This window comes from Antedon bifida, chromosome 2, assembly GCF_963402885.1.
Source record: "Antedon bifida chromosome 2, ecAntBifi1.1, whole genome shotgun sequence".
Taxonomy (NCBI): domain Eukaryota; kingdom Metazoa; phylum Echinodermata; class Crinoidea; order Comatulida; family Antedonidae; genus Antedon; species Antedon bifida.
Genome location: NC_136227.1, coordinates 18,942,702 through 18,969,202, shown reverse-complemented (window position 1 = coordinate 18,969,202; position 26,501 = coordinate 18,942,702). Strand labels below are relative to the sequence as shown.

Here is a 26,501-nt window from a genome sequence, read left to right as displayed (position 1 = left end):
AATTAAAGAATTTGGATGCGTAGAATATAGATGCGCGCTATTTTAAATGAACTATGACGCAAAAGATAAAAATACGACTTTTATAATTCAACTGGCCATAAAATGATGTCACATCAACATCCGATACGCAACATTTTTACATGAATTCGTATCTAGAATTCAACATCTTCCAGAAACCGTTTTCATGAGGGTCACTTATCCTCCATTTGTCAGGATGAGTTTTGCTTACGCGCGCAAGATACAGGCTGCTCGCTTTGAGATCCCTCTAAGGCATATCCTCTTATCGGAACTTATGCAATTACCCGACTTAAAAAATGGACGAGTCTACATCGTTTGGTAAAGCAGGTTGTTCGTTTATCAATGTACGTTGTCCGTTTGTAAAACATACGTTGTTCGCGTAAAAGTAGGTTGTTCGTTTTTTAAAGTACGTTGTTTGTTTTACATTAGTTCGTTCGTTTGTGAAAGTAGGTTGTTCGTTTGTGAAAGTACGTTCTTTGTTTACATTAGTTCGTTCGTTTGTGAAAGTAGGTTGTTCGTTTGTGAAAGTAGGTTGTTCGTTTGTAAAAGTACGTTGTTTGTTTTACTTTTGTATTTTTGGCGGCGATTGCCTTCCATAGTCAAATCTATTATTTTAACTGCTCCCTTGTGTATAAAAGAGAGAAAATAGTTGAAACCATGTTGCTGCAAGGTGAACTTATCGTAAACCCGGAAGTTACTTGACCGCGAAGAATTGAAATTGAGTAGAAATCTACTGTTGAAATCATAAATGTTGTTAAAAAAAACTCTTTATAATATCTTTCTAAGATAGAAATATGGAAAAATAGCGTTGAACTGAACAATGTTATCAAATCTACGTTTCGCGGTACATCTGAGATAGATAAGGTAGGTATCCAAGGCGGAGATTTGTACCGAAGTTTTTGCATTGTGCTCGCCTATGTCAGAATTAACCATAATTTATATATAGATACTAAGTACATTTGAGAATACCAGCGAGCAAGCAATCTCGGGTGGGTCGAACCCACGACCTCCAGATCACTAGCCTGGCGTTCATACCTCTAGACCACCGAGCTTACCTAAGTAAGCAGCGGGTACTGCACCAACAGGGTTGTAATTGTTAAACTACTTTGGAGTAGCTTTGCGTCAGGGAGTTTAGTAATTGGTCAGATGTTTCGCCCTACTCTGCTTTCTATATCTATGTACTGTAACTAAAAATCATAGAGCCTTGATATTGGTGTCAAAATGATCAGAACAGACATATTTATATTTTTACTGTTTTTGAAAATGTTGTTGAAAAATAATTGAAAACGCAAGGTTTTTCCTTTGACACGATGTCTATGCAGACCCTTAGGCTACAGATACAGGATCTGGAAGAATTATGTGTGACTTGGATGAAAGAAAAGACAAATGACAATCAAAGGCAAACAATGGCCATAGGCTACTGAATCTAGCATATGAGCGGGACAAAGGCAAAGGTTTTTTAGTTTTAAATGAATGTAGTCCTAATCACGTACAACAAATCAACCCTCCGTCATCCATCGCCTTCATATGCAAATGAGCATAAATATGCAAATTAGATATAGGCCTAAAACCCATATTTTCTCGATATCTCCAAAACTAATAATCCATTTATTACATTTTTTTGTAGCAAACCTTATGTTTTCATACCCAATGAACACATTAAAAGCATTTTCAGATACCATATAATAACAATAACGATAACAATAATAACTTTAATACCATTTCGCTGACAACCATTAAACGCGCACAACTGAAATAGAAACGCGCGATAGACACCTTACTATTGAAAAAATCAATAACGACGTAAACGGTACCGGAGCAATCCATAAAGGTATCGCGTCCGGCAAGAGTCCTGTGAATCAGCAGCATAGGCCTTGTCGACAACATATTACTGCTGAACAACGTCAAAAGAGATTAGGATGGTCAAAACATTAACGGAGAGTGAACAGAGATTAGCTGATCAAGTACGTCAGATTAAAATGAAAAAGTATCTAGAGAATGTGGAACAACAAGAAATAGCACTAAAAATAAACTAGAATTTAATTCGTCACTTTGACGAATTATAGGTGATCATTTTTATCATTTTAATGAAATTAATTTTTTTTTTTACATGCACGTACGTTAACATATGATCAGAAAATGTTGATGTATGCCATCCTATTATACGCTTATAGCGTTGAGTTGAGCCTATTATATGCCATATACATTATGTACAGTATATAATGTATATCTATATACAGTGTAGCATAGGTGAAATTACGGGACACACATCATGTTTTAATTTTTTGGTATGATGGAATTATCAAAATAAACTCGAAGATGACAATTTCGAAAGATAATGAATTGAGCAAATAAATATAAGAATTGGAAGAGAATTTGGCACGTAGAAGCGCTGTGCGCGCTCTTTGAAATTTGTATAACTTTGACGAAAAAGATGAAAAAACTACTTTTAAACTTCAACTGGCCATATGTTAACGTCACAACATTCTATAGGCTTATTTTTTATATGAATTCATATCTACATTTCATCAGCTTTCATAATAAATTATAATTATCAAGGTAACCTTTAATTCTGAAGAGCTGTAAGATATTCAAATTTACGGCGAAGGTGAAATTACACAACCTACGTTATTCAAGTTTTACGCGTGATGACGTCATCAAAATAAAAATAGTGGCAGGTCATGAGAAATTCAATTAATTGAGCAATCACATACTAAAATTTGAGCGAAAATCAGGCACAAATTATTAGAGATGCGTTCTATTGAATGTGATAAAATATGACAAAAGAGAAAAAAAACTTAATTTTAAATTCAAGTGGCCATTTGATGACGTCACAACATTTTGTACGTCAAATGTGCACATGAATTCATATCTACAACTCAATGGCTTCCCGAATAAGTTAAAAAAATTGGGGGTCATCTTGCATCCTGAAGAGTTATTTTCATTTTAAAAATGCCTTATTTTTCACCATTTTCAGCACTTTGATGCAATTAATTTGCGCATTTTGTCATTTTTAATATGCTCGTATAGCGTTATCTTAAGTCGGAATGGACTCAAAATCGGTGAATGTACTAAGAATTGTGAGTAGATTGTGATTTATACATCAAATTTTATTTTTTACGCTTTCTAAGAATCGCGTGCGCAAAAACGCGTTTTTGTGCAGTAATTTTTTGAAACGCGCAAATGGCCTAATTCATGCTCTAAATTGATCAAAACTTAATTTTGAGCGTTCTAAATTTTTAACGCGCGATTTCACGTACATGACCTTGAAACGCGCAACTTTTTATTTGCTAATATTTTTACCCTTGACCTGAAGTTTACGTGTAGTGAATTTCATTAATATGTGATAATGAATTATGGAGATATGATTGATAATGTGATTTCGCAAAATGGCGTATAAATGTCGTCATGGATGAGTGATCACGCTGGAAAGCTTATTAGGATTAAGTTATATTATTTGAAAGATATTCTGAAATTTTGGTAATCATTGACATTAAAATTTTTGAGATAATTGTTACACAAAATAGTGTACAGAAACAATAAAAAGAAAAAAAATAAAGATTTCATACAATAACAATAGGTGATCATTTAGCATTCTAAATGATCACCTAACTAGAATTTAATTCGTCACTTTGACGAATTATAGGTGATCATTTTTATCATTTTACTGAAATTAATTTTTTTTAAACATGCACGTACATTAACATACGATCGGAAAATGTTGATGTATGCCATCCTATTATATGCTTATAGTGCTGAGTTGTGCCTATATGCCATATACAATATGTACAGTATATACTGTATATCTATATACAGTGTAGCATAGGTGAAATTACGGGACACACATGTTCTAATTTTTTGGCATGATGACGTTATCAAACTAAACTTTAAGATGACAATTTCGAAAGATAATTAATTGAGCAAAAAAATATAAGATTTGGAAAAAAATTTGGCACGTAGAAGCGCTGTGCGCGCTCTTTGAATTGTGTATAACTTTGACGAAAAATATGAAAAAACTACTTTTTCACTTCAACTGGCCATATGTTAACGTCACAACATCCGATAGGCTTAATTTTTATATGAATTAATATCTACATTTCATCAGCTTTCATAATAAATTATAATCATCAAGGTAACCTTCAATTCTGAAGAGCTGTAAGATATTCAAATTTACTGCGAAGGTGAAATTACACGGCCTACGTTATTCAAGTTTTTACGCGTGATGACGTCATTAAAATGAAGATAGTGTCAACTCATGATAAAGATAATTAATTAAGCAAGCACATACTGAAAGTTGTGCGAAATTCGAGCACACATAACCAAGATGCTCTCTGTTGAATGTGATAATCTACACAAAAAGATAACAAATCCTAATTTTTAAATTCAAGTGGCCATTTGATGACGTCAAAACATTTTGTACGTAAAGTGTGTACATGAATTCATATCTACAACTCAATGGCTTCCAGAATAAGTTAAAAAAATCGGGGGTCATCTTGCATTCTGAAGAATTATTTTCATTTTAAAAAAGACCTATTTTTCACCATTTTCAGAACTTTTGTAAAATTAATATGCGCATTTTGTCATTTTTAACGTGCTCGTATAGCGTTATTTTAAGTCGGAACTGACTCAAATTTGGTGAATGTACTAAGGATGGTGAGTAGAATGAGATTTGTAAAAAAAAATCATATTTTTTACGCTTTTTAAGTATCGCGCGCGCAAAAACGCATTTTTGCGCAGTAATTTATTGAAACACGCAAATGGCCTAATTCATGCTCTAAATTGATCAAAACTTAATTTTGAGCGTTTTAAATTTTTAACGCGCGATATCACGCGCATGAACCTACGTGCGCGTGCGTTTTTATTTGCTAATATTTTTACCCTTGATCTGAAGTTTACGTGTAGTGAATTTCATTAATATGTGATAATGAATTATGGAGATATGATTGATAATGTGATTTCGCAAAATGGCGTATAAATGTCGTCACGGATGAGTGATCACGCTGGAAAGCTTATTAGGATTAAGTTATATTATTTGAAAGATATTCTGAAATTTTTGTAATCATTGACATTAAACTTTTTGAGATAATTGTTACACAAAATAGTGTACAGAAACAATAAAAAGAAAAAAAAAAAGAAAAATAATAATAAAGATTTTATACAATAACAATAGGTGATCATTTTATTCTAAATGATCACCTAAAAATGAAAACCAACAGTTAAATCAAACTGTTATAGTAGCGTCAAATAGAGAAACATCACCTAAAAGCCCAAGTAACATATTAGGCAAAGATGAACATTATACATTACTTGAACCTGGACCAGCCCAGAGCTCATTTCTCTACGAGACAGGATACAGAAAATGATGCTTATAGAAACGAAAGCAATATTATTACCAATATTGAAGTCTGAGAATGGTGTACCCCGAGTATCGCACATTCGTGCTTGTTTAGTCTCGGCAGCCGGTCAACCATATCGAATGATCGCGTCGTTGAAGTTTTAATTAATTACACCTATTCTTTGAATAGAATGGTAAATATTGACCAATCACAAAATTTGCCTATAAAAACTAACATTTAGGACAAATTGTTATGTTTTATCAATCTGTTAAGACATCAATCAATCATACACAATCAAAAGAGCACATTCATCATTACACCAGTTGTCAAAGGTCAACACTTTTACAAGTGATATGCTAAATAATTCAAAGATATTCAAATTATGAGATCGATGGTCATAAAGGTAATCACGTTATTTGTGAAGTTATGGTATTTGGATATTTTTTTTAGTGCGCATTATTTTAAATGTAATATAATACTGTAAAATAAATAATAACATTAATATTATGACTATTAAATTTAAAGTGTTATGATGTTAAATGTGACGCTGACCTTCAATGATTTACCACTACACAGTTGCATTTATTAGAGCTACAATATTCGTAAACTACTATTCATCAGAATCAGGGAATACCAGTTTATCCACAGGATAGGGCATAGGCAGATCCATGTGGCCCAGCCCACCCTCATCCTCCCACCTTTAATTTTAATTCACATTCTAAGACTCTGGAAATTCACTGATCCCCACCTTTTTCTATTTAATGATCTTGGATTCGTCACTATGTGTTTGTCTTTTCATTGTCAAGTTCTGCAAATACTGCATGTTTCAAATATTTCAATGATTACCTTTCATAAGGGACCATCAGGATTTCTTTCCCTTTTGAAAATATTAAGAGAATATTGCCTGTTTCCCTAGTTGACGACACATTTACTCAGATCTATAATCTTGGGCAATAATGCTATAGATTTTACTTTTATTGGCTAATAAAAACTGGAATCCACAACTCACTACATAGACGGACCACAATTTTTATATGAGTCTCGATATGGTTGCTAGCCACAGATAGTTTTCCTGTGTGCATGGTGTAGTACACATTTTGTAATAAGGTCCATCTTTCCCAAGGTTGCATATATACTGTTCAAAGTTAGCAGTATGATGTCAGGAGAGAATATACTCATCTGATTCTCTTCTTTAAGATATTTTCATTTCAATTTAAGCTAATTGATAATAAAACATTACATAGTATTGGAAAACAATATACTATTAGGATAAAATGAATGGGACGATCATTATTGGCAGTGGCAAGGGTCGGAGACAAATAGAGAACCAAGGCAATGTCTATGTCAACTAATATAAAAAAAACAATGCTTGGAATGATTGTGTTCATTGTAAATTATTCTTCCTTTTTTCGAAAGAGAAATCAGAAATCAATCATGGTGGTCAAATCCTGGTGGTCACGTATAGAGATAATCAAACTTTTTTGCAGAACTAGACCAAATGACCAAAATCTTCACAGAATAGTGTCTGGAAGTTGTGAAACATGTGCGCTCTACAACAAAAGTCAGAGTTAATCATCTCTTTTAGAATTTTCTTTTGATGCACCGGCTAGTGTTTGGATAGTAAAAATGTAAAATCATTACATGTACATGGGTTCCAGATATATCTATTCACTGAGGTTGGTATGTACATATTCTGGACGTACTAGTTGAACTATGAACTATGTTCTGATTGCAATGGGGATGAAAAAAATGATAACCAATAATATAGTAAGATTTGTTAGACGTTTATCCACCAAGGCGCCTGTGAAAAACAAATGGAAACTAATCCGTAAATTTTACAAAGCTACCAAATCTAGACAAAAACCACATAATTGTATTTTGTTTACCAGCACTTAAACAAATAAAAACCAAAATTATATATTGCCAACGTAAAGAAGCAGATCAAATCAGATAGCTTATTGCCTCAACATGAATATTGCAGGCCTGTAACCATGTTCTGACCAATCTCTACAAAATGAATTTTGAAAAGTTTTAGCTTTAAAGGGGGATTCTGGGTTTGAAATTGCTTTTAAATATCGTTTATTTATTAAATAAAAAATATTATAACAATATAGACATGTCAGAATGAAGAAGTAATAACGAGAAATTAAAAAAATTAAATTTCATATACATTTTAGGGTAAATTCATGGAAAGTCTGTTTTTCAGCAGCTTAGGGAAGCTCATTAATATTCATGAGATATTCACAAAATCACGTCATCCGTGGATTCCAAACTCGCGACGTCAAGCTTGTACGTTGTGTTTGTCAACTTGCATCTCTCTCCCCTGTCAAACGACGACCACCCGATCATTGAGAAATACATTTTTTTTTGTAGATTTTCTAAGCTAGGCCTAAAGTGTAATAATAACAGTAGTAGCATATATTTATTTGACATTTAATGAAATACAAAATTTAGTACAGATTACGGAGTCATAAATTATACTATTTTTATACCTCGAATAGTACAGATCGTATATCGGCTTCACGTACTAGGCTAGGCCTAGCCTAAATCATTTTATTCATGGGTGAGAGCCATTTCTGACTAGGGATTCCATGCCACGACGGCTACGCTAAAACATTGGGGCCATCATGGGCCTAGCTAGCCTACTACTAAACGATTGGCCCATAAATAACAAAACTCAGTAGATTCCAAACCCATCCTATCAACCAAACTCCTAAACAATCTAAACCTAAAACGTTCTACAAAATCGGCTGTAAATATTGAGGCAAAACAAAGTCCGATCGCCATCCGCACGTATATGGTGTCCCGATCGTCTAATAAGTAGGCCTAAAATAGGCCTAGTTTACTCTCCAAAAAAGCGGATACTGCATCAAGCAAGTAGACCAGGTAGTAGGAAGGAGACCTAGCCGATCCGGCCCAGTTAAAAATTGAGCTAGCTAGTGTAGTAGACCCTATGCGAATTGATACCACCAGGCCTTTTACTATAGGCTACACTTTTTAAAATTAGCAATACTTACCATGTGTTTAAAAATATTCCAACTCTCTCATTCGAGCTATATTATCTATACCATTCCGGTAGGTCGAGTCGACCTTCAATCAAATACTGTACATCGTTCATGTTGTGATTATAGACGGGGTATACTCGACCCGACCAGTTTGGTATTGTATATTGTATCTGCTTATCACGTGACAATGCCAGGCATGGGGTAAGAGAGCACGTGTATCGCCGTCTCGCTCTCCTCGCTCAGCAGGAATGTATACGTTACGCTTCATTGATTTTGAAGGCTTTCCCTAAGTCAGTGCGAAAATCGGCAAACGTAAAGTGCAAACATATCTAATTTTTCACTGTTTTGATGGATTTTCATAAAAAATTGACTTTATAAATGGGAAGACCGACTAAAATTACATCAGATAAGTATAATTTTACAAAAGTAATTGATATGGTTAATGACAACGAGTCGTCGGAAGATTGACCATTTCACGAATTTCCTATTCTGTAACCACAGTGTGATTTTGCCGTAGCTGCACTTGTAATCTGGCCTCATTTCACAGCCTTCGTTCTGCTTCACTGGGCGCTTATATAAATTGAAACTTTTACCGTTCAAGAGACAAACAAATATATTTTACATTTTTTACTATTCATTTTAAACCCGGAACCCCCCTTTAACCAGTTAACCATTTATTTTATTCAAGCTCAGTGTAACATTTTATGTCTAATTTGATTAATAACAACAGTATTATAATTTAATATTGATTAAAATTATAATGAAATAACACAAATTGACCTTATGTCCACTGATGGAATGATGTATTCGCTCTTTAGTTTAGAACATGGGTCAGATTATGGATTAAGGAATAGAAGGATATGCATCGACGGTGACATCAAACGATTTTCCAACGCGCATGCCTATACTAAAGCACTGCTGTCAATCAAACAACACGCTCATTGAACTCCGTGTCTCTAACCGAGGCCCTCTATAGAACGCTGCGAATCAAACTGTTACATTTTCTCTATAGTTCACTATGTCGGTCGGTCGGTCTGTCTGTCGGTCTGTCTGTCTGTCGGTCTGTCGGTCTGTCTGTCTGTCTGTCGGTCCGGTATCACTATGCGTTTTATCGCTTTCTGACCTTATCTTGATATCAGTTTAATCTAGCTAAGTCAATTTTTCACAGTATATTCCTTATGGCCAGGAATCGATGTGGTTATGTTTTCACGGTGCGCAATAACAAATTACGCGGTCTACGCACGATTTAACGAAATCACGTTTGTAATCATATCTTCACAACCATGAATCACAATTAAATAAAATTTGGTACTCATAAATTTCAGGGCATAAATCATCATATGGCAATACAATTACGTGCGTAGCGCATGTAACGCATGCGTACGCGCGCTTAAAATTTTCAAAATTTATTTTCGATGAAATAAGAGTACGTTTCAGGCAATTTTAAGCGTTTACAAAATTGCCATGAGTGCGCAGATTTTTGCGCGCGCACTGCGCGTTAAATATTATTGCGCACTCTTTTTGCCCGATTTCTGTTTTCTTGACTTACTTTTCAACTCGAAATTACGTTATACGAGCACGTCAAAAGTGACAGGCTACGCACGTGTAAATTAAAAAAATATAAATGTTTTTAAACATTTCAACATTTTTAAACATGTTCAGTAATTTCGGTCAGTTGGTAGGTTGGTCGGTCGGTCTGTCTGTCGGTCTGTCTGTCGGTCTGTCTGTCGGTCCGGTATCACTATGCATTGTAGCACGCGACTTAATGGCTGTTGGCCTTGTTTGAGAACAAATCGTATGCGCAGTCTGATTGTTTTATTGACATGTCTGCGTCGATGATTAATTGACAACGACAATATATTGCTGAACAATTCTGTTTTAATTTCATCACAATCGGACTACGAAAAGTTCACTTTCTTACGACCGGTATTTTAAGTAGTTGGTAATATTAATAAAATACGCAATTTTTATATTTGAATTATCATATTGGCCTTCCACCTGCTGCCATTAAAAATTGCGTTAATCTATAGAATATTAAATTATGCATTTGACTATGTATGTTGTTACCGTGTCCTGTGGTTTCACGTACAACAAACGTGTTTTTAATATATGGCTAAGCAGTGGTTTCTTCATAAATCTCCTTAATTATCGATGTGATTATATTTAAATTGTAGTGCCTGTTGATTGGCTAGTGTTATGTCATCCAAATCACATCCAATCACCGGACCTAATTGAATGAAAACTACATAGGCCTAATACAACATAATTAATATCTAAAAGTATAATAAAACAGTAAAAATTGGTTCAAAATGCTTGGTAAATTTACCAAGATCTTCCAAACACTTGAATCATTTAATATTATAAATAAACCAAAATAAATTTACACTATTTAATATACTCATTTTTGTAAAAAAAATAATAAAATATGCACATTTTCCACAAAATTAGCATCATAATTGCAGATTTTTAATACAAGTTGGGTAGCAATGGATAGACTATTTTATGGGCTTTCATTTGATACCAAATAGTTCTTCCAAACACTTATTTAATATTATATAAATAAACACAACAATTACGCTACCAAATATTCATTTTTTGTATAAAAGTAAACAAATTATGCACATTTTCCATAAAATTAGCTTCATAATTAAAAATTGTCAATACAAGTTGGGTAGCAATGGGTATAGTATATTGTATATGCTTTCATTTGATACCATACAGTTTGTCCATTGACATTTTAAAGAATAATTTAACCCGAAAATGTGTTTTTTTGTCAATTTTGGGGTCAAAGGTCAGTAAAAGCATTTCCGGTAATTTTTTCGCTAAAAGTTGTGTTAGACCGAATATAAATATAAATATGTATATTCTGAACAATTTGACACCAAAATCAAATCTGTACGACAAGTGTTTGTCGAGATATAAGAACCACACATTTTTAACCTATAACCCCCCCCCCCCCCCCCCGATTTTGGGCATGTTCGCCCCGGATAGTAAATTTGGCACACATCCCATGTTGTTCTTTGGGGTCAAATTATCCTATAACAGTTGAGATATTCTCTCCTAAATTAAATGCATACAAATCTGACCCAGGTCCTAGACTACTGTAAAATTAATTCGTTTTTAAAGTTTAGCTGTGCCATTTTGAGATAGGCCCTAATTATCTTTCATAAAAATGAATGTTTAACGACGTTTAACAAGGCCATATACATGTCTGCAGTCGCGTGCTCAAGTTAGTGTTTACCGACCGACCGACCAACCGATCGACCGACCGACATAGTGACTAAAAATCGTTTTTAAATTGTTTTGCATTTTACATTCATCATTAGAATTGAAGAAAATGTAGTTTTTATATGGACAAATATACTTTTGTCCGTGGTTTAACTGTTTTGGTTTCGATTTGTTTGTAGTTTTTGCATACGATTTATAACGTTTTTGTTACCTTTTGTTGCAAAATTGATTGAGAGGCTATGTTAACTATACGTTTTATAAACGCTTTTAAAACTTGTAAAAACGCTTACATTGGATTCGCTTTTGATTTATACAATTGTGTTTTTTACATACGTTTATATAACATTCTTTTCTATTTATAGATCTTGGTACAACGAAATCACTGCAAAACAACGTTTTAAAAATTATTTAAAAACATTAACGGTAAATGTTTTGATGATTAAGTTCATCATGATTAACTTTAAATGCTGTCTGTATCAACAATTTTACTAAACTATATGAGTTATTCTCTTATTCTTCCTCTGTGTGGCTCAATTATTGTTTCTTTTATTTAATAAACAAAAAGTACAGAAAAGCGATAAAACGCATAGTGATACCCGACAGACAGACCGACAGACCGACAGACCGACCGACCGACATAGTGAACTATAGAGTCGCATCCACGCGACTAAAAACGCATGTGGCGATAATAGAAAAATAGAGGCTTTATGATTAATGCCGCCCTCTATTTTTTGAAAACTTTTGATGATTGACATAATTTCGTTATTTTCGTCAACAAAAGATTGTAATTCAGTAACACCATTCGGCATTATATTAAACAATATCAATGGGGAAGAAAAACGAAGCTAGTATGTATAAATTATGATTAGTTTAATTTCATCTGATTTCTTTCACGGTTTCTACTTTTTTACAAGGCTAGGCCCTAGCCTACTAGTAGGCCTAGGCCTAGGCCTAAATAGGCTAGGCCTACTAGGCCTAGGCGGAGAACAGACGATCGGGACCACGGACGATCGGGCCCAAGACGATCGGGCCCACATTTTGCGGTCCCGATCGTCTACTCTTATGTGTTGGGCCCGATCGTCTTACCAGTTGGTCCCGATCGTCTTACCAGTTGGTCGCGATCGTCTTACCAGTTGGTCGCGATCGTCTTAGCGTTGGGCCCGATAGTCTTTTGTGTTAACTGTTATATAAAATAATGTGCCACATTTCATTCCTAGTGCTTAGTGTCAACGTGCTTTGCTTGCGTAAATTAAGATTTTAATTAAAAAGATTAATTAGATTTTTCTGATTTTATCATAATTTTCCCCTAATTAACACTACTGGTTTTAAGAATTTCTTACCAAATACTCTCGATTTATGAATAAATGTGATTGATTTTGATTGTTATTTATTGTGTTGTATGTATTCCCGTATTTAATTTTTGCTCCATACAGTGTGTGATATAATTTGACTTGACAAAATTAATACTAATAGCACATGCGTGAAACCTGATTCGGTAATTACTAATACATATTTTCATATTTTTCTGACTTTAAATCAAATAATTATTTTTAAAAATTTTCCGAGAATGTTTTGGGCCCGATCGTCTTATTCATTGGGCCCAATCGTCTCTGGTCCCGATCGTCTTTCACCCTTGATGGGCCCGATCGTCTCACGATTTGGGCCCGATCGTCTTGAAGTAGGCCCGATCGTCTGGGCCCAATCGTCCATGGTCCCAATCGTCTGATAACCGCCTAGGCCATCGCCTACCAAGCTAGGCCTAGGTAGGCTAGGCCGGCTAGGCTAGTAGTAGTAGGCCTAGCATACTAGCCTCTACTAGTACTAGTGCCTAGCTAGGCTTAGGCCTAGCTAGCTATGGCCCCTACTACCTAGTTCTAGTCTAGTAGTAGGCCTAGGCTAGTGATCATACTCATAGTGCATTTCGGCCGTCAGTTTTGGAATGCCCACATTCATGAAACACTACAATAATACAACAAAAAGGTCGACAAAATTAAAATGAATTTGATCCAACTCGGCCCTAAACCGTCTCGGCCCTAAACCATCTCGGCCAAAGTCAACTTGGCCCCACGTCAACTTGGCCTCAAGTCAAATCGGCCTCACATCAACTCGGCAAAAAACTAATCAGTCAACTCGGCCCCATTAAAAGAATAAAATAATTTTAAATATATATATTTTTTATAAACATTTTTATTTTACTGTATTAATCCAATAATATCTATCTAGGCCTAATAATATATCTAAGAAATATTTCGATTCATTCTGGGAACATATTTTTGTATCAAAATATACCTACAAACACATTACTGAGACTAACATAACATCACAACTAATATTAATAATAATATTAATACATATAAATAAGTATTACCTATCAATTAAACGAAAAACGACCGAGTGTGTTACTAATCCTGTTATTATAATATTAACTACTGTATTAGCACTTTTTGCGTTCCATACTTTAAAAGGGCCAAGTTGACCAATTAGTTTTTGTGCCGAGTTGACATGAGGTTGGCTTGAGGCCGAGATGTTGTGAGGCCGAGTTGACTTGAGGCTGACTTGATTTGGGGCCAACTTGACGTGGGGCCGACTTGACTTTGGGTCAAGTTGACCTGCACCCAATTGAAATATGGTTCATTCATTTTGGCCGCCGAGATTGTGAGCCAATAATCAAAAATAATTATTAATTGTATATTTTATTATGTACAGAAGGAGCTGGCTAAAAAACTCCACCTTCAACCAGCCAGGGCCAGCATTTATCAATATTTGTTATTTTTGTTTAAGCTGAAATATTTACTCTAGAGTAATTTATGACGAAAAATCCTTGCTTACGCGTACGAATTAGCTTTTTTCTCTTCGCTCTAAACTTAAATCAAATCAACATTTATTTATTTTTATCAGTGACAGCGACCCTTGGCAGACGATACAGTTTTCTAAAAATTAGTCAAATGGGTCGTACCTATCCCGAAAATATTAGTTTTGCTCTTCGATTTCTAGGCCATCTTACCGAAGATCTATATTATTATTTTAGTGTCCGTGGTACAGCGGAAAACTCACTAGCGTAGCCTTTCCAAACGTTTGATGTTCCGGCCTAGCACGCTTGCATTGTCAAAAAAGAATGTTTCTGTTGCAGAAATGAGATAAGACAAAATTGTTCATCTTAATTTAAGGCAGTGTGTTGTTCGTCTTAGATTTAAGATATAATTAAGCAAATATTTTTGCTTATTATTATTAATAAATCCGACTTAAGCAAAATCAAGGATTTAAGGCAAAGTTAAGACAATTTTTTTGCTAAGCAAGTTTGATAAGTCCGGCCACTGAACTATATGATTTTTTATTTTTCATTGTCATGTCAGGCGATTTTCGTCATAACATTTTTTTTAAACCGAGGCGGGCCAAAAATCCAGGTATACATCATGGAGTTACTCCAAGCCTGGAAATTCGGCCCATGACGTTGTAATATGGTGATGTTCTTTATTACTAAAAATATAAACGATAACTAGGCCTATACGTGTTTAAATAAAATTTAGTGGTTGTAGTACAGCCTACTGTAGACTAATCCTAATAAATAGCATGACTGTAATGTTGTATTCTTAAAATACTGCCCTCTGGAGTGTTATTGAATAGAGTACACAGAGTAGTGATAACGGCTACAGTTGATACACGTGTTGATTGTACCACACTTTGAAGCCTTTGAGGTGCATGGCGAAAGTAACGTTGATAAACGATGAGAGAAATGGATCAAGACTAGAGGCTAGAACATTTGAATATTGGTGATAGTGCACGACATCACAATGACGTGTACAAGTCCCTTAAATTTTGTAACCAAGATCATTTAACCTGTCAAAATTGTAATGAGGTATCCTGTTGTGAATTGTTTACACAAACACAGCAGGGTAACACAGCAGGGTCCTTGTAACACAAATCTGCTTATTGGGACTGCTACTATACATTTATAACAGTAGTACAGTTTCTAGGTGGCCTTGTACCACTGGACACCAGTGTTTAAGGGGTCATAAGTCATCAGAATTGGTCATTAAGAGCTTTTATTACACCGGAATGAGGCTCTCCTCTCTCCAGGACTGGAAATTTATCTAAGGGGCTTGTACACATAATGCATTGCGCGATAGCCTAACTCGCCACTGTGACGAGTTCAAATCTAGTTATAATATCTGAAAATGTAATAAAACTGGTATGTATTGTAATGTAATACATTTTACATACAGTAGCATCAAACTTGGGTATGAGCCAGCCCATGATGGTTACGAGCCAGCCCATGATAAGTACGAGAGCTAAAATTTTGGGTATGTGATGAGTGAGGCAAAATTTGGGTACGAGTTGGTGGGTATGACATGGGTACAGGTTGACCTGTATCCACTATGGTAGCAGGACGATTCGGCCATGGGACCATTCAGCCAAGGGACAATTCAGCCAATTTTTAATTTCATTGGTCCAGGACGGTTGAATATGACTATAGGCCTACTCCCTCTGACTGAGTCTGAAAATTTATATACATAGGTTGACAGGCTAGCTGCTGACTAGGCCTGATTGGTTGTTCAATTTTTCATCTGTCTTCTTAAAGCTCAGGTACAGGCATGAATTTTAAATATAATATCTGGTTAATTGTACATAAATCAAATATTTGTAACAGAAATCAAGACGAAAAAACATGAATTTCCCTTAATATGGTCAAATACAAAATTGGGCAAAATTCTGCCATAAAAACCAGGAAGACTTTTTTTTAGTAGTTAGGTAGTTAACCTAATGTAATAAGATGTCTGGTGACTCCCTAGAAGGTGAAAAAAGATGGTGGATATACGGTGGATAATTTTTGCTACAGCATGAAAATAAAAATCTGAAGTTGAATAAAAATACCAGAAATGTAAAATTCAAGTTATATTACCTATATTTAGTCATCTGATAACATTTTTTACCACACCGTTTAGTTTTCATAGCTTTTTAAAATGCCTCTCTATTTACAAAATTTGTGTACAAAAGAATAGAGATTTTACTGTGTAATTTGAACTATCTGATAAGAAAGTGCTTATTTTCAACAAGCTCGTGTAACACAAATAAATCCTAAAAATTATGAAACATAGTGGAAACTATAGATCGATAATTATTGGAATGTATGATCAATAGACATTTTTTGCCCGCACCTGGCCTTTAACTCTTTCACTGCGTATACCCGGTACTACCGGGTATAAACAGACGTCGTTGAAATACGTATACACGGTAATACCGGGTATGGGCAAAACAATGATTTAATCGTATTTGCCTATAATATATAGCACCCTCTATATTTGTTCGATGAACTTGAATATTTTTGCAAGTCATTAAAAAAATTTTTCAGCAAAAAAAACGGCCCTCTATAGTTGTATTATATATAGTATAGTATATATAATAGTATTCTATCTTGGAAAGTTGTTTTGAGTAGCGTAATGGCAGCCATTTTGAAAGTAACCAAAATTTACCAGCCCCAATAGGGCAACATTGTGTTTATCACAACACGCAAAAAAAAAAATTCTGAAACAATAGTTAGTTTTTGTACTATAGTGAATTTTTGGAAAATGTCATTATTTTCACGATTTTGCCCCAAAACTTTGATTTGTGCATAATTTTTATAAAACAATAAAAATAATTCAATTTTTTTTATATTTTTATTTGTTATACATATCTTCATCAATATCCAGTTGGAAAAACATATTCCATAAGAATTTCTTATAGAAAATATAGTTTTTATTATTGATTCGATAAAAAACACGAAATTCAAAATACATGTAATGACGTCACATGACGTCATCAATATGCAAATGACTTTTTTTTTTATACCTAACTGTAGACTAACCCTTTGCCCATCACACACCACAAAAATAATTACACAATTATCTCAATTAGTATTTTTTTGCAATTTATTAAAATACCATATGTTTTTCTTAAATATATATTACGCACAGAGGTGGGAATAATGCTCCGCAGTGAAAGGGTTAAGCCATTTGCTCACAGAACTGTATGCAGTTGTTTTCACAGAACACGCGAAGGAGGCCCACACTTTAATTTAAATTGGACCTGGACTAATTCGAGAAAAGAACTTTTTTGAAAATAAGTGTGATGGGGAGGGAGGGGAGATGCATAATAATGCATGGAACAATTAAATCAAGAACAAATGCTTCCATTGTTTTAAAGAAGTGACAATAGGGTGGATAGCATTCATTTCAGAAACAATCTCTAGAATTGAATTCGCCGCCATAATTGTTAGCAATACTGTAAACATGAACAATAAATGGGGTGTCTAGAAAACTCAGATATATCTGAGATCTGAGTTTTCTAGACACCCCATTTATTGTTCATGTTTACAGTATTGCTAACATTAACAATTATGGCTAGATCTAGAAAACTCAGATATCTGACTTTTCTAGATCTAGAAAACTGAGATATAAATATCTGAGTTTGCTAGTTCCAGAATGGAACTAGAAAACTCAGATCATCAAATGATTGGTTGGTAGGTAATTTGGATCATTCCATTATTAATCAGAAGGTAGGTCATTTGAAATACTAGAGTATTATTAAAACTGATTACTGTGTACGTTTTCTTACTAATATTGTAACATGTAGAAGCGGCCTACGGCTTAAATCATAAAGAAAATACAGTGCACATTACCGTTAAAATTTAGGCTTAAAAATTAGGTATGTACGAGTTGGTTGAGGTACGTAACGAGTTAGCCAAGTTGGGAATAGTACGAGTTATTTTGGGTCAGGTTAGTAGGGCCAGGCCTACTCTTCGCGATACATCGCGATAGTGCCCACACGTTGAGCCTTGAATTGAGTTTGCTTATGATTTAAGTTGTAGGCTGCTACTACAAGTTACACTAATTCTTTTTATTAGTAAGAAAACGTATAATTCTGTAGTATTTCAAACAAGCTACACTCTGATTTATAATGGAACAATCCATTTGATGATCTGGGTTTTCTAGTTCCATTCTGGAACGAAAAATCGGATCTTGATATCTGAGTTTTCTCTAGAAAACTCAGATATCTGAGGTATCTAGATCTTTCTGGATGTAAAATGATATTGAAGCTAGGCCACGAACGATTCGTAACAAAGTACACCGCCAGACAACCGCGTACCTATTGCTTAGGTCACTGGCAGTCAGCATGCATAAAGTATATTATAGCCTTTTGACGCACATCAAAAAATGGAATGCTACGGTTACCTACAGTATTTATGTGCGGCTATAAAGTATAGTGTATCCTCATCATATAGAGGATTATAGTGAATATTAATATATTACACTATAATAACTATGGTATCACCAGCTGCTACGAACTTGACTGTATCAATACCACCTATTTACATTCCCTAATATAGATAGAGCTATAATAAGCCTTCTAACCCAAAGTGTGCTTTTTCGGGGCTTCCCCTAGATGTACGTTCTCATTGAACTTGAACGCAAAACAAAATACTGAGCGAGTGAATGATCAAACAATCATCAGTTCCACACAGAGCCTGCGCATCTAACATGTTTATCGTCAATTAAATAGTCCGTCCATAGTTTGTGTATAACTTATTATTATTATTATTAGTTTCTAATGGTTTGTCTTTGTATGTTTTTTAGGTGAATCTTCAAGCAGTCCTCACAAAAAACACAAGAAACATAAACATAAAAAACATAAAAAGAAACGAAGCCACCATCCAAGTGAAGATGAGAGTGCTGTCATTATGCCTTCAGTTACAAGCATTGGGGAATCAGGCAAACCTCAACTGAAACTTAAAATTAAACTGGGAGGATATATGATTAACACTAAAGAGTATGTATTTATTTTGCCTCCTTTCATGGTAAACCTTCCACTGAAGCTCAAACTTTGTGAAAATGAGCTGTATGAAAATTGCTGAAATGTATGATCACAATTTAAAAACTAATTTATTTTGTAACTGTAATTGTGGTTGTTCGATGAACAATAATAATGACCAATAATAACTAGATAATAAGTTCACAGTAATTAACTTTATTGATGGTTTCTCTAACACACAGTTATCACACTATACAATATGGCTGCCAAATTCTCAAACCGTAGAGGGCCTTAATATAGAGAGCATACATCAATATTAACTTATAAACAATAATAATACTTCATTCTTATATATTCGATTTATATAGTTCAAAATGCCCTGGTCATTTTTTAAACATACTTCTATAATTGTGCGGTTTGTGCAGTATTAAGCATGCTTTCCACAAGGCAAATTTGTTAGGGCGAATCAAGGCTTCAGCTTATATGCATACTGTATGTATGTTTCCATCTTCCAAATCCCTCTCTGCGATGAATTCTTGTTAAACCTCAAGTTTTACGCTTCAGGGAAATTAGTGGTTCGAATTACTTCTACTTTTTGCAAAGCGTAACATTGCACAACTAATCAGAGCTTAGGAAACAAGCTATGATACGTACATGAGCACCCATGCGAATCGAAAAGCTCAGCAGACACGCAATGAACAAGACAATCACAGCTATTGCTCTTGTAGTGGAAAGGGTGGTGTGATTTTTTTCTCTTGGATTACTGGTATTTATTATCCATTACCGTAAGTTTACAATATACCAGTTTATTAATTTATCTCTTTCAATTCCAGGTTTCTTTCAGAATGTCCATTTTATATTAAACAATTTCATTTTTCCTCCTAAATATTTAGGGTCTCAAGATCATCAGTTACTGATCTTGATGATGAAAGCCTTGAATATTCTGGTAAGAATCCACAGCAGCAAATCAGTGTCAAATTACAAATTTAATGTAGTAAAAATCTACAATTATTCTAAAGAATATCGTTTTGTTAAAGTCTAGTCAATAGGAAGCATACGTTGGCAATGACAAGATCTAGGACTTATGGGAATTATACATTAACGTCATTTGTTACAAGGTCATCATCTGGACTGTATCTAGAATCGATGAATTGGGTGGGTCATTCCATGTCAAATAAACTTTTTAATTTTAGTGAAATACGGTTTGCATGCTATATGACATTTACATTTAAACGTGTCAACCGATTTTTGTTGATACAGATGTCATTAGAAAGGTTATGTTTTAAGCTATTTAAATATCACATTTACTTTTCATTCATATCTATTTTAAAGATGTGTAAGCTACTCTATACTTTGACCTTGGATTTGACCTTGTTGGACAATTGGAAAATTTTGTGAAATTTATTCCTTACATGTTTGATAACATAACTTTGGTATTTCTGGAAACTACATAGAATTCAATGAACACCTATTTAACCAGGGAGGTATCTCCCTGATTTTTAACTGTGTCCAGTTGTAATTAGAGTACTACAGTGTATTTCAAAACCTTAATTGGTCACAGTACAGTATTTTATGGAAGAAGATAAATGTAACCCAACATTGGTATCAGTGGCTACATTTCATTGATTGGATGGTCCAATAATGAATGCAAGTCGATATAGTAGTCACAGAATTTCCTTTATCATCCCAATCCATCCATACAGTATATGCAACAGCCAATGTTTTGTAGAATAATAATCATCTTCCTGCAATGACTCTGAATCTGTATTATGACTTTTAGAAATAATTACTGATTCTTGGGTTCGTTTATACAGACTTACTGACTAGTTTCCCAATAGAGTATAGACTGTGACTTACTAAATCTTAAGCATTGATTACCAATAAATGATGTTTTGAAATACAGTATAGTATACAATCATAGAGATCTCAATGGTACAAAACAACTGGGTACAGTTGTTATAAATAGGTGTGTATTATTGGTTGTTTTTTTAATTAAATGAAAATACAATGTTTCAAAGAGCTGTATTTTGCAGAATCCCTAGTTCAATCCTGCAGCTTTATCTGTAGTACCAGGTTTAAGACAATGTTTTTAAATTTTATTTAATTAAATCTTTCCATTCAATTTCTTTACTTAATTAATTGTATATTTTGTGGTCTATATAGATCATTCTGAAGATGTCCACCATAACACCAAATCAAAAGACACGGAAGAAGAGGCCTGGCTTAGTGCCCTTGAAAAAGGAGAGTTAGATGATATTGGTGAATTGAAGAAGATTAGAGATCCTGCAAACTTAACTGCCAGACAGGTTAGAATCAGTCACTGTATAAAGTAATGTAGGTCTCAGGTCTTCTATAATCCACACCAAACTGTAGCTGCACATCACTGTTTTTGTAGACCTAACAATTGGAATTTTAATTAGGGTAACTCAAAACAGCACATGCACAAGGCCCTCAACACTTCAAAGATGTTAAACATTACACTACAGTACATGCTTCTTCCCAAAGGGTCATGTCATGTCAGTGATGTCAATTCCGCCGTTCTCCCATCTGCTCATGACACTACAGTGGCTGTGTGTGAACTACCAGGGTAACCCCCAACTCATGTACTACAGTAGGTTGCACACAAGCATTTTGTGTACACTGGATGGTTTATAGTCCATATCCGAAAAAACTCCAGAACCATGGGTCAAGTGAGTCTCGAACCCTTGCTGATTGTATGGCCATGTATTATGGCCACAACAACAATAATTAAATTAATTAATTGATGTTTTTCAAAATGTTTGTTGTTACTATTGATAATTGTCTTTTATTTATTCATTTAAGAAAGCAATGTTGCATGGGTTAAGCGCAGAAGAGGAGAAAAAATTAATGAAATTGCCAACCGGTCAAAAATCCGCAGAAGTAACAGAAGAAATGCTTGAGAAGAGAGCAGAAAGAGCATTAAAGCGACGTCAACAGGCAAAGAAAAAAGCAGAAGAAAATAAAGTATGTTGTTGTAGTAATATTTACAGTAGACATAGGTGTACATCACAAAATTCTTGCCATCAGCAATACTATTTTGATATGATATACTTTTAATTTTACTTGAACTTATGCTACTTTGAAATAATGAATTGTTCAGCATTGTTTATCACCATTTCAGACTTTCCAACTCTCCCGATAATTGCAGGGGTTTCCCGATTGTTTTTTGATGTACAAACAAAAATATCCCAGTGTATTATTTATTTAGGTTCTACTACTACAGTACTACTACTACTACTACAACATTGTATTATTTTGTTTTTCATTTTTCCAGGAACCTTTGCCATTTGTATGAACTACCTCTGTGCTAGTTAAATTAAAGTTTAATTTTCATTGTATTTATTTTATTGAATTCTCAAACAGAAGCTAACACTTGAACGTCTTTTGAGAAAACAAGCAATGAAATCAAAACTTGAAAAGGTAAACTTTAAATTTGATTATTTAGGCTGTACTATTTGTGGTCAGTATAATAAAACAGAGTATGTTGCTGTTATAATATATGTTATCTATTGCTATCTATTTAAATATTTTAAAGAATTCTACATCTTAATTTGAAATACAAATATCATGAAATCACAATAGTCCTTCAGATGTTGAAGACAGATGTCCTCATATTATGTGATTTCAAAAATAAAAATAGTCATTTTTTAATTTACCAAGAAAGATGTAAAGATTTTTTTAAACTAATACGTTGATACATTCAACACACTCAAATGTATGCTATTTTAGGATTATTAATTTTTATTCTTTTTTTTAAAAAGTCTAATACAATACAGTAAGTAAAATTTCTCTTGTTTTGTTATGTTTAATACTATGGTATTGAAATGTGTAGACAATTGTGCTAGTTTTGTACTTTGTACTTTTTTTTTTGGTTTTTTTTTTAGGCAAAGCATAAAAAAAAAGGAAACATTCCATTTGTGCGGTACATTAATAGTAGTACTAAAGGGATTTCCCTGAACTATCCAGAAGGCTTAGAATTCCCTTTGGAACCAAAATTATCGGTGTAAGTACAAAAAAGATGAACCATACCATTAATACAATGAATGTTTATGAAAATGAATGGAGATAATAGTTTCATGATTTGATTATATTGTTTATAACACACATTTATTTGATGTTCAATTAAGCATTATTTTTGTTCATAAAGACAAAATCCGCCTCTTCCATCTTTGGTAGGACGTGCAACCTAGAACTTAGCCTGGCATTCATTTAGACCACCAAATTTGCACAGATGACTAGGATATATTCACTCAAGCTCCAGGATGTCCAATGCACCAACATGATTAATTTAACTATTACATTGTTCTTCATCTTCACAGGCCAATTCCATTACCCAAAAATTGTGGAGTAGAAGGTTGTAACAACATAAAGCGATATACATGTTCCAAAACTGCTGTTCCTCTTTGCAGCTTACAGTGTTATCAAAAGAACTTAATTATTATGAACAAATCATGATGTGTCATTGTAGAAAGCTAAACACTACATAATTTATGCTTTCGAATTAGTGCTATAACATGGTGACAGAAGAAAGATGGAACAGATTTACAGTTCAAACATGCTGAGAAAAGATATTTTCAGTGTTTCATTTAGGTGGCTGATTAATTATGGTTTTCACTTACATGGCTAGCAACAAATAAATAATGTGTGTACATTGGGAGATGAGTGAATTGCATTTTTATGTGTGAATAATGAAATCATGTACATTCGTTATGTGTGCATGGTCAAAGTTGTTACTTAGTACATATTTATTAATACTGAAGAGACTAAATGAATGCTGGAAGAGCAACAATTTCAATAAATTGTAGCTTTAGTGGTGGTTATGATCCTTTCCTACAAATCCAATAATTCTGGTTTCGCAAAACAACTCTAATGACTTGTTTTTGTGTGTATTGAAAATTAATAACATTAGAATAATTATACTTACTAGATGGTACGCTTGCTTCGCTCCCGTACCATCTAGGTCGTGCCCACAGATGGATCTCGAATACATAGTAATTGGCGAAAACTGGCGATTTCAAATGTACATACTGCAGGACAATAATACATGTCGTTTACAGGAATGACTAAATAGACACGGTGATTTATGTAGTCAACTAAAATTAGCACCCTGGGAATTACTTCCGAAAGAGAAAAACTTGTCACAAAATAAGACCAATTGTTTGAGTCAAAAACAAATCCAATTCGTGTTTTGTATGTAACATTAGGGTTGAGGGATGGGGAAGAGGATAGGTGCAAAGAGGAAAAATGTTCAAATACAGTATATTCTTTCTCCATTCAGTAACGAAATATTAATTGTTTTCATGTTTTACAAATAATTGATTGTAAAACATTGCGATTTAATACTTTGTTGAAACTGACACTGTCATAGTAGATTGAAATAGTAAAGTACATGTAACGATACACCATTACGACATTTTTTGTAACTAAACGTTGAGAAGCAACCGTCAGTAATAAAGTTTATTTGTATATGTGTTTATATAATGTAAAACAGTTTCTAAAAAACACCTCTTCGGGGCTAATCATAAATTCGCTTTAATCGTTAATAAATAATTATCTAACTTAATTAGTAGGCCTAATGGTTTTCAATTGTTTCTTAGAGCCAATTCATACTTAAGTTGCAGTAACTGTGCTCATGAAAGCAACTAACTTGTGTAAATAACTATGCCTAAACAGGCCCCTTAGAAAGTTATGTGATGGTAAAATGAGAATTTTGAAATAAAAAATGAACTTTAGACTTGAATTGTATTGCATGGTTTCGGCCTGCCACATTCCTGTCTCATTATTTTATGATGGAGTGGTATCTTCATATTTATAAAATTTGTATCAAACATGGATTGTTTCTTACAACGTCGTCTTGCAATATTATATATAATATATATATAAGATTGAAAGTCAACGTTTTCTTGATATTATTAAAGATTTATTCTGGTACCAGCACATTACCGTACCCACTCGATTTAGATCTGGCCAAGAACCAAGTCTACTAGATTTAATTTTTTCCAAAAATGAAGATGAGGTAGAAGATATAAATATTAAACCGCCTTTAGGAAAAAGTGACCACGCAATTGTTACCTTTAAAGTGGAAGTTGAGGGTCAGGAAAGAAGGAACATACGGAGGCTCGAAACTATTATAGAGGAGAGTATGATAATATGAGGCAAGCTTTAAATAAACCAGACGTTAAACATTTTTATGAAATAAATAGTGGAATTGAAATGAGTAAAGCGATTGAAAATAAAATTAATGAGTGTGTTTCAATATATGTCCCACTACGAAGAAAAAATATAAATACAAAAAAAGAATGGATGAACAACGAACTGAAAAACGAAATTAAGAAAAAACATAACAAATGGAACAGGTTCCAAAAGAAAAAGAATAAACAATCATGGTCCGAGTTTACCATCCAAAGAAATAGAACCACACATCTAATTAAGAAAACAAAAGCAGAGTTTGAGCTAAAACTAGCTAGAGATGTCAAAACCAATCCAAAAAACTTTTGGAAGTACGTTAAAGGGAAAACAAAAAAGAAATCTGGAATTCCAACTCTAACTGATAATAATGGCAAAAGTGTAACAGAAGATACTGATAAAGCTAATCTACTAAACGATTCTTTTGCATCTGTTTTCACAATTGAAAATACTGAAGATATACCTATATTAAGTCCACGTGTAGATGATATTGTACTAAATATAGTACAATTTTCTAAGGAAGATATCGAGGAATACCTCAATAAGTTAGATATTTGTAAGTCTCCTGGTCCAGACAAAATAAACTCTCGAGTCTTAAAGGAAATAAGTTTACAATTGGCTGATCTCTTTAAGCATTTATTCACTAAATTGATGAAGCAAGGAGCTATCCCCCTATCTTGGGGCCACGCAGACGTTATACCTATATTCAAAAAAGGAAATAAATCTACACCTTTGAATTATAGACCAGTGAGTCTGACTTCACTAGTATGTAAAACTATGGAAACATTCATTAGGAATAGTATAATGGATTATATGGAAAGCAACAATTTGTTCACCAAAAGTCAACATGGTTTTCGGCCGGGTAGGTCATGTAATACAGCACTACTAGAAGCGATAAATCAGTGGACCAAATGGTTAG

General features: G+C 33.9%; 1 protein-coding gene across 1 annotated transcript; it reads left to right on the top strand.

The window, feature by feature from the left end:
* The first annotated feature begins 12,315 nt into the window (after window positions 1-12,315).
* LOC144835160 (INO80 complex subunit B-like) lies at window positions 12,316-24,050 on the top strand. The gene is made up of 8 exons (XM_078690220.1): window positions 12,316-12,435; window positions 19,201-19,393; window positions 20,269-20,321; window positions 21,539-21,681; window positions 22,199-22,360; window positions 22,760-22,816; window positions 23,281-23,399; window positions 23,716-24,050. Exons 1-8 carry the CDS (start codon window positions 12,414-12,416, stop codon window positions 23,849-23,851), a joined length of 885 nt encoding a protein of 294 aa, XP_078546346.1. The 5' UTR covers window positions 12,316-12,413; the 3' UTR covers window positions 23,852-24,050.
* Window positions 24,051-26,501: the final 2,451 nt, after the last annotated feature.

Bases quoted from the DNA above. Each gene is read 5' to 3' on its own strand.
- LOC144835160 (XM_078690220.1), top strand. From the start codon at position 12,414: ATGGGGAAGAAAAACGAAGCTA. The intron at 19,394-20,268 runs GTATGTATTTAT...CTAAATATTTAG, and splicing joins TATATGATTAACACTAAAGA to GGTCTCAAGATCATCAGTTA. The intron at 20,322-21,538 runs GTAAGAATCCAC...TGGTCTATATAG, and splicing joins TGAAAGCCTTGAATATTCTG to ATCATTCTGAAGATGTCCAC.